The sequence below is a fragment of the Copidosoma floridanum genome, unplaced genomic scaffold, assembly GCF_036245765.1.
Source record: "Copidosoma floridanum isolate Cflo_tuat_1 unplaced genomic scaffold, Cflo_Japanese_pri ptg000006l, whole genome shotgun sequence".
Lineage (NCBI taxonomy): Eukaryota > Metazoa > Arthropoda > Insecta > Hymenoptera > Encyrtidae > Copidosoma > Copidosoma floridanum.
The window spans coordinates 27,026,027-27,043,178 of NW_028321883.1; the positions used below are offsets into that span (position 1 = coordinate 27,026,027).

The window sequence follows — 17,152 nt, forward strand, 5'->3', positions numbered from 1 at the left end:
TCATCAGTCAACAATAAGCTGGAATCTAGACCGGCCGAATTAAACTCATATTTTATATTCGATGATCCCTTGTTTCTGCTCAATTATTGATGCAGTACATTTACACCAGGGTGCAATCGAAAACTATTATTCGTTACCTGGATCGTTTGTTTTAAAAATGTAGAAATTTCGGTAGGTTGTGTGAAAACAATAGGGCACCCAATCTACCAACCAATAAAAATTTCTTTGCGATTTTTGAATAAACGATTCAAGTGACGAATGGTGATTTTCGAACGCGCTCAATAAAAGTAGGTATGCCTCTACTTATTTTTCATTATATTTTTCAGCCTCGAGTGAATTATGATTTTAGAACGTTATGTTTGCACCTTGGTTTTTCAGGGTTTGTTTTCACACAAAAAAAAAAAAATATAATTTTGACAGAAATCATACCCACGGCCCACGACTCTATACTTTTTTGAAAATCGAAGATATTCGGGACAACATTTAAAAAATACAGTGGTGCCAATCGCTGTCCACACGATCTTTGTGTTTGTCAAGTTGACAAACCTGCAAATGTAACCTATCTCACTTTCTCTCCTCGTTTGTGTTTCACTGCCAAAAATAGTCTTTTATACATACTTTTATGAGTAAAACATAAGAATTTAATCATTGAATTGAGGTGAATACACTATTAATAGTTATAACAACATCAGGCAAATACTATTAAGTATTTAACAAGGTGAATTTAAGTTTTTTAAGCCAGTAACTTTTTCTACAGTAATTTATTAGTTTATTTATTTGATTGTTGTTGGAAGCTTAAGCTGCTCATCTGATTCACTAATTTTTCAGAGTTCATTATTTTCAGTTGGCTGGACAAATCATCATAGCAGAATGGCTCGTGTACCCGATGAAGAACTAAAAAAAGCATTTGCAGAGTTACACGAAAAAGTCATCGACACACGACAAAAACTCAAGTTAGCAGATATCCAAATTGAAAGTCTCAAGAGATCGAAACAGCGTGCCGAATTAACTCAGATTGAACTGAGATCATTACCTGATAAAACCAAGATTTATGAATCAGTGGGACGCATGTTTCTGCTCCAAGACATAGGCACTATTAAAACTGAAATGAACAAACGTACCAAGACAGCTGATTCAAAGATTAAAAGTCTTGAGACAAACAAGGAATATTTACAGAAAAATTTAAAGGAAAGTGAGAACAACATTCGAGAAATGGTGCAGAAAAAACAGAATGAAGAGGCTAGCTAAGACCAGTGGTGTTATTGGACTTGCATTTATGTCTTATTCACCGAACATCTACATTTTTAATGTCAAAGCTTACAAAGTTTTATTGAATGCCCTTGTTAAGAACTTGTTTTAAATTATAAGCAATTTAATTCAAAATGTTGAAAATTCTTTTATGCTTTATGTATGGAAATTTATGCCAATAAACTTTCATTTTTAATGGTCATACAATTTTTAATTTGATCAAGTAGTGTTGTTTATTTAAAAATAGATTTATGAAGAGCTCACAACTTCACAAATGAAACAATTATATGTCAGACACAACTTCACACCCCCATATGCGTTTAAAAAAATGGATTTATCAGTATGACTCATACAAGCCATGTTACAATACGTATTTTTAAAAGTATTTTAAAAAATCATCATTTTACAATTCTTCATCATTCATTATACTATTATAATTTTTAGCAGCAGCAGTATATATCCCCTGCTTCCTCCTGAGCAAATGCAACACGTCTTTACAAGTATGCGTATAGTACGCACAAATAATAATAGTTTATAAATTAATAAACATAAAATAAATACAAGTATCAAGTACTTATCAAGAGATGTTGAAAGAAAGAGTTTCAAATAATTCAAGGGGATCGTGGGCGGAAGTCGCCATTTCTCAAGAACCCGTAGTTTCGTACACTTTGAATTCCTATGCACTTACACGACAGCTTATATTTATATAATACACACGTATACTGTATTTTATACATAAATATTGACTCTGTGTTATTATTTCTGAATGAATTCAGTGTTCATAGTCAAAACCTTAAATAAAAAAAAAAAAATATATTTATATATGGCCCTTCAAATGGCGGTGTCGGAAATAGATGTCAAGAGAGCCGGAAAAGTGTAGCAGATGGGCCGCCATTATTAGGACTCTCTTCAGAAACTGTATATCTATGTACACTACTTACACATGTTGACATTTGACATGTGTCACTCTGCTAGCTGTACTCCTGGTACTCTGTAGTCTGTACTGTGATGCTCTCATGAAATTCCGAGCCAACTATTGGCTGGTTAGGATCGTGTGCGTGTTAGTTCTGAATATGGCAGAGCCAATCAGAAGAAGCTCCCGTACCTATCTGCGCCACACTGCACTCGACCCTCCATCCACGTCATCGACGTCGTCATACTCCTCTTGCACGGTCTCTGCATTGCCTACGTGTATACCTATGTACGCGCATTTGGAGTTCAGAGCCCAACAAGCAAGCAGTGGAGCGCCATTTTAAACTCGATCGTTTTTGTGCGATTCGGAGCGAGAGTTATTATTTTTAACCCCGAAAAAGTGTCCCCAATAGTGCATCATTCTGTTTTTGCGCGTAGATAACAAGAGCAAAGTCCCTCTCGAGGAGGGATTAACCCAGGACGACGTGTGTGCTTCGATCGCGGTCCCCCTCCCCCGAAGGAAGAGGTTCTTCTGGGCGGACGTGGTGCAATATTTTTATTGGCACCTCTCGCGCGTGTCCGACGACGACCTAGTTGTTGCCATATTATATATTTCATATAAATCATAACAACGCAAAGCTTTAAGTATTATCATCGTGTGCGTGCCCTCGCATATACTATCGGGATATCGGGAATATCGGGATCTGTGATCTGTGTCGCGTGTGTGCATGTGTGTGGTACCCGTGGGGCTCTCACGGTGAGGCTGAACCCGGGCAGAGCAGACATCCTCTTCGAGAACTCGCACCCAAAACGTGGGATTCTTTTGGGGAACGCCCAATGATGATGGTGATAATGACGAGGATAATTATCGTTCGTCAGTATCAGTAGAGCTGCTCGTTGACGTCGTCAAAAATGCTGTGATAAAGCGTGTCCGGAGTTTAAGGTCAGTTTCATGCGACGACAGCTGCTCTTATCTTTGCTCGTACACTTAGACAAAATTAATCTACCAGGCTATTTGAAGCCAAATACCGATGCATGGAATTCGTGGGTATTTTTTGCATCAACTCGTGTGCATTTACGTAAGCCCCTCTTGTCTTTTCTCCTCTATTTTCTTACCATTGTCGCCTTCGACGTGATAACATAGGTATGTGTACACCTTGTACCTTCTTATCGATAGAAAATCGTCGCGCTTTCCAGGTATTATTTTTCACTTAGTAGATGCGGCAACAACGTAGTAAAAAGTAGGTATTGTGTAGGCCCGTCCCACTGTTTCGTTGGATTTTTCATCACTTGCTATGATGCAATGGACTCCAATTTCATTCTCAAGCAACGAATTAAGCATGTTTATTGGTACTTGTATCCGTCTCACACGTTTGTTTTTAGAAATAAGTACAGGTAGAAACCCATTAAGTACCTGCCTAATGGCAGAAAAACTATAATTGAGGCAAGGTGCGTTGGGTTATTCCAATATATAAGTCACGTGGTTTTTTTCGCATACATTTGCACAGATTAATTGCTTGCATCAGGTGTACGTATTTATTCCTGCAGAATTTATCAACGTTAGTTTTGATTTTAAAGCACATTTGCCAATCACTTCAAATCATAAAGTGATTCTTTTCGTGCTTTCTTTAACTTTTGTCCACCCTCTTTTCTCAATTATTTCAAGTCCTAAGTATTCAGTAACGGCTGCATTTTTCGATAAGAATTTGAGACATTAAAATTCAATCATTACACGATGTGGAATCAACTTTTTCATTTAGTTGAAGATATTACTCCAAATGTATTTTTAATGTATTTTTTCAATAATCTCTATTTAGTGTTCTCATACATATATATATGCTTAAACTATTTTTTTATGTTGCAATGACAGAATTGTCTTTGTTTGTTTGAGAAATTTGTCTTATTGAGGATTGTCATTTATGATAAGTACCTAACACTTGAAAAAATGGTGCTTATTCAAGTTTAAATAAAATATTGCACATAAAAATCTTGATAAAAAAGGATACACGATTTTCATGAAACAATAGATTTAATTTTAAAGTATTCCTGATGTATTTAAAATATTCATCCAACAAGCAAGGTTCATTTACATACAACTGTATTTATTTTTATGTATTTAGGTAGTACTCGGCTCTCATGTTTAATAAGACGTAACAAAAATAAAATTATAAACACGGAAGTAACTTCTACACAAAATTTTTTTGTATTGATTAACGCGAAATTAGCATGCTTCAGTTTTACCATATGGTTAAATCTTTTCAAAGCACTATTTTTAACGTAAAACAATACGTAATAAGACGTTGGGTTACTCAAAATACTTCTTTTTTTTTGTTTCAGACTTAATATTAATTTGTAAAAAGGAAGCATAACTGCCCAAAGATGTCTGGTGATGCAAAAGAAATAGTGGAGGAGTATATCTCTTCCCTGACGGAGCTTACAAACAACAGTAAACCCTTGATAAGCATGTTAACAATTTTAGCAGAGGATTATATTGAACATGCCCCTGCTATAGTTGAAGCAGTCGAAGCTCATTTATTTAAGGTTCATATATCTCTTATTCTTAACATCCTCAACATCACATGAATTACATTTATGACACTCGGACGTTAATTTTAGTTCACTGATTTTACATTTGTACTCTTTAAGTATTTTTTGATATTAAATGTTGGTATTCTCACTTGTGGCATTTATATTTAAGTCGTGTATATTATATATTCTAGAAATATACGCATTCTATGATTTTTTTTTATCTGTCAAATAAATTTATATAGTCATTAAAGGTTGCTAAGTAGCTAGTTTTTTATAATATTTATTTAGTTATCACAATGTACATTCCGTTAAACATGCAAAATTAGTGGCAAAAATTAATATCCATCCAAGTGCTTTAAAATTTTACTGAAAGTGCAATTATTTGACAGAATTGCTGTTAAAACTGATTTGGCTCTTATTTTAAGATGGAAAATACTACTAAAGAAAAAAAATGATTACCGTGGATTGCTTATACTTTTTACTTTTTTTTAAAATAGTCCATTATTTTACTTCAAAATTCGTAATGAATTTTATACGTAGTTAAAATTTAACAACGTTTGATAAAAGGAAAATAATCAGTCGCTTAAATTTCTCATTAGTAATACTATGAAATCTAATGCTATCATAAATTACTTTTGTAAATTAGTAGTCGATATTAAAAAATATCAGCTTTCTGAAAAAGAACTTGAAGAATATATTTCTTTATACAACCGTGATGAAAAATTTTTTTACTTCTCACTGGTAAAACTAGCGCTGCTCTTAAAACTGACTGGCTTATTTTATTGTATTCAAACATAAAAACTGATTTAATTTTTCAACATTTTCTTATAAGACAGTTATTGTTAATTATAATATTGATGTAAAAAATATAGCAGCGATGTCGTCAAATACTAAATTCTACCCTGGTTACCCTTAAGTTTAAGACAAATATGCTTTAATCTCACTAAATTAAGGAGGTACTTGGCATTGTCTTAAGAGTAATCAAAGTAGAATTGACACTTGATTGTATGGCTGCTACGATATAATGTACCGTATAATATTACAAAATATACACATATTAAATTACGTAATATATATGTATGCATACATATATATGCAGATTTATAATAAAATGTCAGTTGAGATGAAGACTTCAGCTCTTTAATTTTTGTTTTAATAATCTGACTTGAAACAAATTTCTTTTAATGTAAGCATCAGACCGTTTAAGTAATCATGTCGACTGGCTACTTATCTTTTAAGGTGGATAAATGTATAATAGGTTTTTCAGCTGTAATGTCTTATTGCAACAAGTGTACTTGTTAAGCATATACGAGACCAAATCTCGCTCTATTATGACTCCTGTTTCATGATGTATATAAATTACCGTGTCGGGATTTCTCTCCCAAAAATCAATCTCTTCTCACCTACAGATTTTTCGTTACCCCAAAAAATATTTCGGGATGGTTGGAGTTTCCTGTTATCTAAAAATAAGTTACACAAATATCATAGTACCATGGAAATAACTCTCAATTTGAATATCTCGCTCCTGTTGTAATCCAATTTGAATTAAATTTTTTTTAACAGTCGAGAAACATTCGATCGTCCTACCATTTCAATTTTAATTTTGCCCCGTCTCGTAGATGCCGAGAAAATACACATACGATCGGTATGCAACGACATCCATGTCTTTTTATAATGAAATAAACTTTCAAATCCATCAATTTTTTACGAGAAGATTATCTACTGTTGTGTAAAAACAAAAAACAAAAAATATAGCGAGAGCAAAAAAATATTAGCTATAAAGCAGAGAGGATAAAACGCAAGTATTGTATGTTTATACTCAGGTATCAAGCGAGATTAAGCTACCCGTGCTCTACCTCATCGACTCGATTATCAAAAATGTCAACAAAGCGTACCTGAGATTGTTTGCAAAAAATATCGTCAATATGTTCTGCCATGTCTTCGAAAAGGTGATTTTTGTTTGATTTTCCTTATTTTATTATCCGTTTATCGTCTAACTTATTCTTTTTCACCATAAATACAAATAGTTTAAACTTTTATTTTTATTTTTTGTAATTGCAGGGGAACGAGAATACAAGGATGGGCATGTGGAAGGTGAGAACGACGTGGAATGAAGTGTTTCCGGCAAAAAAGTTATACGCCCTGGATGTTCGAGTGCAAAAAATTGATCCAGCTTGGCCTATAACGTCCAAGCTACCCGCTGGTACAAAATTATCAAGTTCAAAGTCTTCTTCCAAGGTAAGCTATTTAGATCCAACATCACTAATTTCTTATTACTCTTGAAATTAAATATGTGTTTGTGTTTCTAGCATCGTGAGGCATCAGCACCAGCCCAACCAACGCCACCGGTGTCTAAAGTATCTCCAGTTCAGCCTACAGCAACGGTCACGCCGACGGTTGTGATTCCCGCACCTGTGGTTAAGCTGCCAACTTTAACCAAACCAGCGACGGCTACCGAGGCTGAGATGCAACAAGAATTGATTAAAAAGCAAAAACTGCTGCTCGAGTTGCAAAAGCAAAAATTAGATTTGGAACTCATGCAGGCAAAGGCAAACCTCGAGCAGCAGCGCCGACAACTCGACAAACAAACTACTCTGCTGAAGCCAGATCTAGTGAGTTTCGTGTTTCTTTTTTTTTTTTCCTCTTCCATACTTGTCTTGAATTTCAGTACTTAATGGTCGGTTGATCCCTTGCAGGCCGTGCCACCTGAGGATGACTTGGAACTAACGGTTGAAGCGTCAACTCCATCTAATAATATTTCAAATACATTAGACAAGGTGTGTATTTTAAACATGACGATTTTTCATATTTGAAGATAAATGAAAAATACAAATTTTTGGGAAACTTTTTCAAAAAGTACATGAGGAAAAAAATGTTCTTTTACAGCACCCTGGTGCGATTAGTCTCTTTAAACCGACAGAAAACAAAAGTGGCGTGACGATAGCCCCTGCCAACAGTATAGCTGTAGCTGCTGCGAAGCAAATAGCAGGTCGTGATCCGCGACTCAAATTACCTGCTACTGTGTCCAAAGAAAGCATTGAAGAACTTGCAAAGCAAAAAATCATGCAACACCTAAACAAGCTTCAGCTACAAAACAATGCAAGTTTATCGCTAAACAACGAGTCCGTTGTTATGGCGACTATCAACAATAAAACTGTCGAAAATCAAAGGGTGGATGGAAGCCAAAAGAAAGATTCTGCTGGCTCGAACTCCTCGCTTCTTAACAACAATGTTGTCAAAGACTCGTCAAAAAACTCGAGCGCAAAAAGTTCCTCGTCTCGCGGTAGATCCACGAGAAAAATAGGCTGCAAGACCCGCTCGAAAACACCCTCCCCGTCCCCGTCGCCTACACAAAGTAATAAATCGGACGATAATTCGCCTTCACCACCCGAGAAACGCTCGAAAAAGTCTTCGAAATCTCGCAAAGCCCGCGGTCCTAGTCCTTTATTACCTAGCACCGCATCGAGCAACAGTAACAGTAGCTCATCGTCCTATCGTATCCCCAAGCATTCGTCTGTACTAGACGCGCCTGGTAGTAACAAGTCGTCCTTACCAACAACGCTAGACGACGAGGAGCAGTCGGGTTCTCCACCGGACTCGCCACCCTATGACCCGGCGGCTCCGATCACGAGCTTCAAAGACCTGCGGTCGAGCACGCGACATAGAAATTATATCAGGCGAAACAAGGAGGGTAGCAGGAGCCCCGAAAGTGGCGCTGAGGACGCAGGCAAGGACGTCAGTTTGCCAGACACCAGCAAAGATGAGGATCTCAGAGCACCACTAGGTAGCGTCAACGTAGTGGTCGCGGCCGCGAGCGCTGCCGCACTTGAGAGTGAGTTGATTGTTTTATTGAAGCAAGTGGTTGCGGGTGGACACGAGTGGTTTTTTTCTGTATTATTAGCACTACGATATTACCGCGCGATTATTACAGCCACACTCGCGATGTGTGCCGTGGCTTCGTGGTGCCTCGAATCTTCAAAGAAGATGGACTTGTACGTTTTTCGCTGATACAAAGTGTTTTTGTATGCACGTTATTTTACCCATAGTTCCTACGTACACCACTGAAGCACAAAAGTATCTTGTACATATTTCTGTTGTTTTTCTTTCTTTAATAATCAATTGATTTGAAGAATTCGAAATTGTTCAAGTGCTTGTTTCTATTTTTATGAAAATTGTGGAAATTATTTTTACATGTAATTTTCGTAACGGATCGCTTTAAGGCTGAAGTTGTTCATACATATTATACACTTCTTGTGACTGTATTCAAAAGTATTACAATTAAAAAAGTTTTAAATTTCTTACATTTATTTATAAGTAATCTACAGTTATTTATTTTAATAGCAAGTAATCCTACCTAAAATGATATTTTTTAAGAATAATTATGATGCAATAATTTAATATATGTATTTAAAAATCTTAGATCAAAGTCTTGATGCTTATCTTGTTCAACATTTTACTGATTTTTTAAAAGATTGCTTATTTACACAACTCATTTGAGTTGAAGCGTAACGTTGGTCTAAAATTTTAGAAAATTAAATAATCACGTGATAACGGTATTCAAGAAAATAATTGTTAACTGTAGAAAAAGTTTTAATTTTCGTATTACAGATTACCACGAAAATTAAAAATGATCTAGAAAACAAATAATTAATTTCTTGAAAAAATCATACTGTGGATATATTTTTAATGTCATTCATCATGAAATGTTATTCATCATATCGTAGTGCTTTTCACAAATAGAAATCTTCAATTGACCACGATGTTTGTCGTAAGTAAATGAAAAAAATTACTCTGTCTCGCACCTAATTACTCTGACATGCTGTCGAAAACATTCTTTTTTTTTCAAGATTTCTCTCTAGAGCAGCTATTAATTATGTTTAATAGAAATGTCTCACCAACTTTTTACAGAAGATTTAGATCTGCGCGTGCTTGCGGTGCCAGGTGGCAAGAGGCAAAACACTGACACCACTGATGCTTCAAGCACCAAAAAGACCAAGACTAGTAGATTCGATACGTAAGTCAATCTATTTTTACCCTTTTATTATTAATTTTTTTAATTTGACAACCAATAGCTCGTTTTACACCTTTTTAAATATTATAATTTTTTTTTAGGCTCTTTGGTAGCGAGGACGTTGATTTGCGCACTTTGACAAATCCGAATGCCGGCAGGCCGTCAACTACACCGCCCCCAGCCATAGTCGAAGACAAAGACAAGGATAATAGCTGGGCCAAGCTGAAATCGCCGATAAAGACGGAAAATGACGCGCCGAGACCTCTGCAAGATCGAAATCGCGACAAACTAGGTCGGCCGCGCTTCTACAACAAAATCGGTGCCTCGCCCGAGGACGGGAAAGAGCGCCGCTTCCGGGGACCCAACATGATGGCTCGCGAGTTTGACAAGCAGAACGAGCGCAATATCGAGATCATCATAAAACAGGCTGCCGAACAGCTCAACCAGGGCGAGATCACCAAGACTCAATACAACAAGCTAATTCAAAACGTGCTGCACATGAGCGAAGATCAGAAGCTCAGGGCGGCCCAGCGCAAGGAGCAGGAGATGGGCATGCTGATGTGGGAAAAGGGCGAGGGCCCTATTATCCCTGGCGCCGCTGCAGTTCCTGGACATATCGTCGGTAACGAGGAGAACATTCGCAAAGATCTTCCTCCAGTGATACCGCATCCACGGGCTGCCGGCCCCCAGAGCGTTCCTAGGTGGCAGGGCCCTTGGCACCCAACCTGGGGACTACCGCCTTCTCACGGAACGCCTATATTCACAAGTGCACCACCTCCGCCCTTTCCCCCCGCTGGTGGCCCTCCTATGGGTGCCCCCTGGCAGAACCACCCAAGAATGTTTGGTCCCCCTCCTGTACGAACAGAGTTTCCGTACCCCCCGCCATTCAACCCACGCATGGGACCACCTCCTCCGTTGGGCACGAATGGCCCGATGATGATGCCGAACGGCCCGATAAATCCCACGATGGCCATGGGCTCGATGCCCGGAGGGCCGATGAGCCAGATGCCGCCCAATATGATAATGGGCAACGGGCCAATGAGGCCCGACATGCAGAAACGCCTGTCGCCAACGAACAGTGCCGTCGCGTCCGCTCCTAGCTTGGTTAATAATATCAGCAGACCAGAAACGGATATGAACAGCAGCACCCTCAATCTGTCCGGGGGACAGGTGAGCAGCGGAGAACTACCTTCCGCTGATCCGGCGCTGCTTGACGAAATAGCCAAGGATACCATGAAGTCCATCAACATCGACAATATACCGCGAGAAATCAGGTACTATGGCAACATTGGCATCGTCTTCATGAACTGGGACGATCCGAGAGACATTGGCTTTCAGGGCGGATCTAGGAGGATATTCATCAATGGAAAGGACTCCATTGTGTGCAATTTCAACGAAGACTACAAAGAGTTTACGTACGAAGGGGAGATTCATAGGTAAGTCATTCTAAGTTTTTTTTTTTTTTTTTTTTTTTTTTTTTTTTTTTTTTTTTTTTTTGTCACTTTGTTAAATGATTTTCGAACACATTTGTCTCTCCGTAGGATAAAGCTTGGCACACCCACCAGAGAGTTGTATGTGGATGATAAGTGGTACGAGTGTTACTTTGGCGGTCGTCCGATCACCGTCGATCTCGGTAACAAAAAAGTAAGCATCAATTTGGAGGGGCCGATTCCTCAAGTAAAAATCGGCACAATCCGGCGGACAGATCTCGTTATCGGTAAAATAAATCTAATCATCAACGCAAGAAATATGGTGCCAGTCTTCCTCGATTCCAAGCCCCAAATGTATGTACTCTTTTCTTTTTTCAATGCAGTCGATTGAACGAATTTCCAACAGTATAAGTATCTTTTTGTTATTTCCTTCTCATGTTGACATATAGGTTTGAAGTTGAGGGTGTGCCGTGCTCCCTGGAATTCGCAGACGCCCTGCAAACTGTCCTTTTAAACGGCAAGCCATTCCGCGTTGAGTTCGGTGGCTTGCCAAAGCCTGTGATTATCGGAGAAAAAAAGCACTTTATTCGCTTCTCTGTCCTTCCACGAGGCATACGTGCCGGCCACGTTAAAATCACAGGCATGAGAGGCGAGCAGCCAAACTTCAATCAATCATCGTCAGCAGTAACATCTGCTGTCACTACTCAGACTACCAGTAATCATCTAGCCATGGCGTCGACGAAAACCACGACGACGACTCTGGCTTCGTCGCTAACGATGCCGGCAACCTCTGTAGCTAGCACGCCTCCCGCGAATCCCAACATCCCACCCGGTCTTGATCTCGACTCAACCTCTCAGGACGGCACGGACACTCCAGGCTCTGTCTCCAAGTCCTCTGGTAGTTATCACCCTTCTACGTTCCCTCCTCGTGTACTACGTTGTGCAAAGGATACGAGTCGATTCTGTTGCAACGAGAAACCATTACATTTGGACTCATCCCTACATTTATTTTCAGATCTCCAATTAGACGTGCTCTCCTCGATCGTACCTTCAGTCATGGCACCGTCTTCGGGGCTCTCCTATCAGGCGGAACCGGCGGAGAACCCGCAATCAGCACCAGCTCCGGCTTTTTCTTTGCCAACGAATATAAGCGAACTGTTCCAGAGGCTCGTCGAGACCGGTATCGTGCCCAGTCTCGACTTGTCCAAGAGACAGGAGGAAGAGGAGAAGAGAGAGCCGGAAATGATTCCCGTGTCGTTTGACAAACCAGAAACATTGAAAATGTAAGTGTCTGTAATTATTTCGTTGGACAAGGGCCGTGTTGGTCATGTATTTATTGATTTACTTTTCAGGAAACAACCAGCTATGGTGTCGGCCTTGTACACCGGTATGCAGTGCAGCTCTTGCGGGGAGCGTTTTGCGCCGGAAATGGCCACTCACTACAGCCACCATTTAGATTGGCACTTTAGGCAAAATCGTAAAGAGCGCGACTGTGCAAAGAAACCACAATCGAGAACGTGGTATTACGATATCCACGACTGGACACAGTTTGAAGAAATAGAGGATCTTGACGAAAGAAGTAAGTGTACATAAAGTTTTTTTAGCTTACTTTTACTTTAATGGCGTGGTACAAGCACACGCCAATTTGAGTAGTAGTCAATGCATAGCATCGCGCTCTTATACGCGTTTAACCTTTACTCTCGTATTTTCTAACTATTGATTTCGTGTAAAATTTGGTTTTTTGTTATTGTGCATTTTCAGCGCAAAGCTGGTTTGAAACTGAAAAACAGGCTAGCGATGCGGATGGAGCTGGGGGTGACAATGCTCTCACAGATTTGGAACAGCCAAGCATTCCAGCTCAAGGCCCTAGTCCACATAAATGCGAAGTTTGTCAAGAGATCTTTGAGCAATTCTTTAATGAAGACATCGAGGAATGGCACATTCGGCCAGCCGTTACTTACGAAGGCAAAAATTATCACCCTCTCTGCCTTCAGGATCATAAGGTAATTTCATTTTTTTTTATTATTTTCATAAATTGGGCTGTTATTAACGACTTGGATCGATTTCTTGCTACCAAAAGGAAAAACTTCTTGCGGTAAGTCTTTTGTAGTAAATGCGTTAGTTGCGTGAGTATATTATGGGAATGGATTTTTTTTTCACCATGAATAAATCCCATTATTAGTTTGAGTTGTAATAATAATGTCTGTAATTTCATATTGTTACTTCCAGATCTCTCTTGAAAAATCAACTTCAGTACTTGAGGTAACTGCAACCGAGGTAGAAGTAGCACCACCTAAAGAAGACCTGGAAGTGGAAATTGAAATCAAGGAAGAGCCAATTGATGAGAAACCAATAATAAAAGAAGAATTAATCGAGATGATGGAGCCGATTGAAGAAGTGCCTCTTTTACAGCCAGGCGAGATTGTAAAATCGCCAAAAATAGAGGAGGAACATATAGTCGATGAGATGGACGACACAGAACTTATTGAAATCATTGAACCACTTCCTCGAAAGATAGGTAAAATAGAAAAACTAAAAAATGTTCTGCTTAATATGATTTTTGCTATATAAAGATGTAAAATTTTTCATTTTAGAAATCGAAGACCTCGTTGATGATTCATCGGAAGAAGAAACCAAAGAGAGTATCAGAGAAGAAATCGAAAGAGCGAAAGAGCAATGCAAGAAACTTGAGGAAAAAATACCCGACGACGTACCATTGATATTTGAAAACGTTCGAATAAAAGAAGAACCAGTCGACGAGCCAGGTAAAGTTTTTGTGTGCTACATAGCTTTTGGCAAAAATTATTGCTACTTAGCATTAAGTTTTACTAGTTATAAGAAAATATAATCAATAAATAAATATTTTTTTACTTTTCACAATAGAATAATTCATTGTTTTACAGTTCCTTATAAAATATTAATACCCACCATATTGTTATATATTTCTCTTGGTTGATCTAAATTTTTAAACATCTCATAACTTAGAATACTTAATGTAAGTGGAGCTATTATTAACCCGATCTGAAGTTGACAATGGCGTACTACAATCACATTAGAACCACACAACACAGTACCATATAAACTCTATTACTAACATTCCAAATGAATAATTTTATCTACAGAATCCGAAGTGAGTGTACCCAAATCGGCAATAGTAGATACGACTCAGGTGTCGGTCAAAAGCTCGATGGATGGCAATATTGAGCTAGAATCCTCAGCCACCATGGTAACACCAACAGCTCCATCGAAAATCAGGATAAACATGGCAAAGTCCGTCAATACGACAGTTGCTAAAGAAGCCGTAGATGCCAAGAAAAAAGAGAAAGATGTGATCAAGAGTACAGCACCGACTCCAGCACCAGCTAAGCCTCTTTTCCCTGCGGCCATCAAGCCCTCGCTCCAGGGCAAAAAACTCTCGATACTGCCGACAGTGGAAAAGGGCCATGAGCTATCGGCTCTTTGCAGCATAATGTAAATATAGGGAACAGATCTCTCGCGAGCGCGTTTGTTTGTATATACCGCGTAGCATTCCTAACACGTACGAATATTTTTTTTGTACAACACGATAACGAGATATGCATGATTTATTTGTACCGAGGCTTCTCTTAAACGATATAAGAGATCAGAGCTAGGGTTGGTGTCTTGAATGATTGTATATAGAATTTTGTATTTTGGACGCATTTTGTACATACATATATACATACGTACATGAGAAAAAAGAAATATCGTTCACACGTCGATTTTAGACGAAAATAAAGATATGTATTTTTCTTGTACCAAGAGGAACGAAAGGAAGTAAACGGCGCGTCGAAACTTGTGTTCTATTCTTTTTACAGAACTGCGATTTACTTGATCAACGTTTCTTTATATTTATTTCGCCCGCTAATGTATGATGTAAATTTTATATTTAAAAGAGGTTCTGGCATTGGCTGCAATGTGACGACTATTCTCATACTTTGCGAGATTCGCGATAAATGACGTTAAAATATTTTTTTTAATTTATTAATAAAAAAGAAAAGTTTTTCTGTTTTTATTCAACTTATTTTTGAAAAATTGTAAAAATACACGTTAAAAATTTTCTCAAGTTTAAATAAAAAAAATCTAAAAAAAATTACGAAACACGAATATTTCCTTTATCCTATTCTTGGGACTTTACGTTTCACTTTTCTAAATCTAAAATTAACCAGTTCAATAACCTAAGCACTATCTAGGATAATAAATTTCAACCCATCGATGAGAACCCCCATAAGGAACCTGAAAGCATCATTTTTCTTTATTGTTGATCCTAGATCATTTCAGAAGAAATTCTATAAGAATTTTCTGGTGATCTGGAATGTTTAAAGGGAAAGGGGTTTTAATGCAATTTTATTTGATAGTATCTGCATGACCACATGCAGCATGAAATAGACATTCCATTGATACATCCAAAATAAATAACAAGTAACAGTATAACCACTTGCAATTGCACCCCAAACTTTTTTGACTTAAAAATAACTTGATTCTTAAGCATCATAAGTTTCATTAGTTTTTAATACAATCCACCAATGCTCTTTTCCAAGATACTAATTGCTGAAAATAAGACATAGTACATGAAAAAAATTTTTGAAGTGCAAAACAACCATAGTAGCTAATATATTGAGACGAATATTTTGATGTTTACCTGTGTTCAGAGCAAAGTTTGACTAGAAGCGCATCATAATCCTTGGAAACAATAATTTATCAACAGTAAGTAGCAAAAGTGAAAGCTCATGGAAAAACAGTTTTGACCTAAAACCTAGATAATATTTGGCTAGTAGTACTCAAGTGTATGATTCAGCCATATGCTTTATCTAAGGCATAAAACATGCATAATCTACTGTTGTACAAAGCTCTCAATACGTTCTTTATCAGCCTGTAATTCTTATAGCAGTATATATGTCAAGTAAGTTTCATACTCCTTAGGTGTGATCATAATACCAAAGTAAAGAGATTTCTCTTTTGTAGCTATAACTTCAGCTGTATCATTGCCAGATGATCGATTTCACGGCTGATAAATAAATTAGTGACTTATAGCTTAGAAGGGCCATAAATCTGTTATTGGTTTTCTTCTTTGTACAAAGAGATAATCGAAATCATGCAGAAAAAGAAAGCTCCAGTCAGTCTTACTTGGCGACTCGACACTTTAGCACCCTGAAAAAAAAGAGTGGAAACATTAGTAACAGCCTAAGATATTAGACATCTACACTACAGTAGTTTGAACAAGAAAGAATCGTATATTTTTTCTGCGTGTCCAAAGAGTTCAAGTATGGAAAAAAAAGAACTACATATACCTACAGTTATTGCGTTGCGAGGCAATAGGTAGAAGAAAATGGCGTTGGACTAACGCGTCATCGTTACAACTCGCAAAGCAATAAGTAGGTGTATGTATACTAACGGTAAGAAAGAAAAGAGCTCCAACCTGCTGGGATTAGTTCTCTTGTCCATAAAATTTCTGCACTTCTTTTCCCTTGTTCTTAATAATCTTACGGTTATAAAGTTTTCCTTCGTGCAAGAAAATTATCATCTTCACTATAGATTAAACGTAATAATAATTAGACCAAAATAGCGCCTCAACCGAGTCTGCATCTCTTCTGTTAAACTTCAAGCCACAACAGAGTCTCTTAAGTCGAAGTTTAACAATATGTTTACAATATTTTGTGAAGTGAACTGAACTGAAGCTGACTGAAGTAGGATTATATACTACATTCGGTAATATGAAGACTTTGAAGTAAAGGACGGAATTACGGATCGAGAGGATAAAAAAAAAATACGCACAATATGGGAACAGGGGTGGCAACGATATCTCTACAACGAGATTAAGATTGACACCATCATCGTCATCGATGAGCAGCTAACAAATATAAATATAGTAGGTATGTAAGTATCTTGCTTGGAATAGTTAGAGCATGTAAGTACTGGATTTTTTTTTCTAATTTTTTTGCTCCCATATGACAAGTATCAGTTTAAGGGGAAAAAGTACGATTTTCTTTTTTCGGTTCTCATG

The 17,152-nt window shown here is 37.7% G+C and overlaps 2 protein-coding genes and 1 long non-coding RNA gene across 8 annotated transcripts; 2 read left to right on the plus strand and 1 right to left on the minus strand.

Annotated features, from left to right (window-relative positions):
* The first annotated feature begins 571 nt into the window (after window positions 1-571).
* Window positions 572-1,439, plus strand: Pfdn1 (prefoldin subunit 1). 4 transcript variants are annotated; one of them, XM_089598532.1, is made up of 2 exons: window positions 572-718; window positions 829-1,439. In XM_089598532.1, the coding sequence occupies exon 2, from the start codon at window positions 871-873 to the stop codon at window positions 1,246-1,248; it is 378 nt and encodes a 125-aa protein (XP_089454658.1). In that variant the 5' UTR covers window positions 572-718; window positions 829-870; the 3' UTR covers window positions 1,249-1,439. The 4 variants fall into 4 exon arrangements, with proteins under 4 accessions (XP_089454658.1, XP_014218921.1, XP_014218923.1 ...); XM_014363435.2 differs by having other exon boundaries at window positions 845-1,439; XM_014363437.2 differs by having other exon boundaries at window positions 582-658; window positions 845-1,439.
* A 1,012-nt stretch (window positions 1,440-2,451) lies between these two features.
* Pcf11 (Pcf11 cleavage and polyadenylation factor subunit) lies at window positions 2,452-15,209 on the plus strand. 3 transcript variants are annotated; one of them, XM_014363448.2, is made up of 18 exons: window positions 2,452-3,103; window positions 4,498-4,701; window positions 6,513-6,638; window positions 6,751-6,927; window positions 6,999-7,301; window positions 7,386-7,466; window positions 7,576-8,521; window positions 9,574-9,703; window positions 9,802-11,136; window positions 11,242-11,484; window positions 11,580-12,028; window positions 12,146-12,413; window positions 12,483-12,709; window positions 12,892-13,133; window positions 13,211-13,225; window positions 13,360-13,648; window positions 13,725-13,895; window positions 14,253-15,209. In XM_014363448.2, the coding sequence occupies exons 2-18, from the start codon at window positions 4,540-4,542 to the stop codon at window positions 14,603-14,605; spliced, it is 5,517 nt and encodes a 1,838-aa protein (XP_014218934.2). In that variant the 5' UTR covers window positions 2,452-3,103; window positions 4,498-4,539; the 3' UTR covers window positions 14,606-15,209. The 3 variants fall into 3 exon arrangements, with proteins under 3 accessions (XP_014218934.2, XP_089454306.1, XP_014218936.2); XM_089598180.1 differs by having other exon boundaries at window positions 9,598-9,703; XM_014363450.2 differs by lacking the exon at window positions 13,211-13,225.
* Window positions 15,210-15,465: 256 nt separating this feature from the next.
* Window positions 15,466-17,022, minus strand: LOC106647180 (uncharacterized). Its single transcript, XR_001339235.3, has 3 exons — window positions 16,568-17,022; window positions 15,791-16,299; window positions 15,466-15,699 (listed from the first exon to the last, which is right to left on the minus strand). It is a non-coding gene; the product is annotated as an uncharacterized LOC106647180 (long non-coding RNA).
* Window positions 17,023-17,152: the final 130 nt, after the last annotated feature.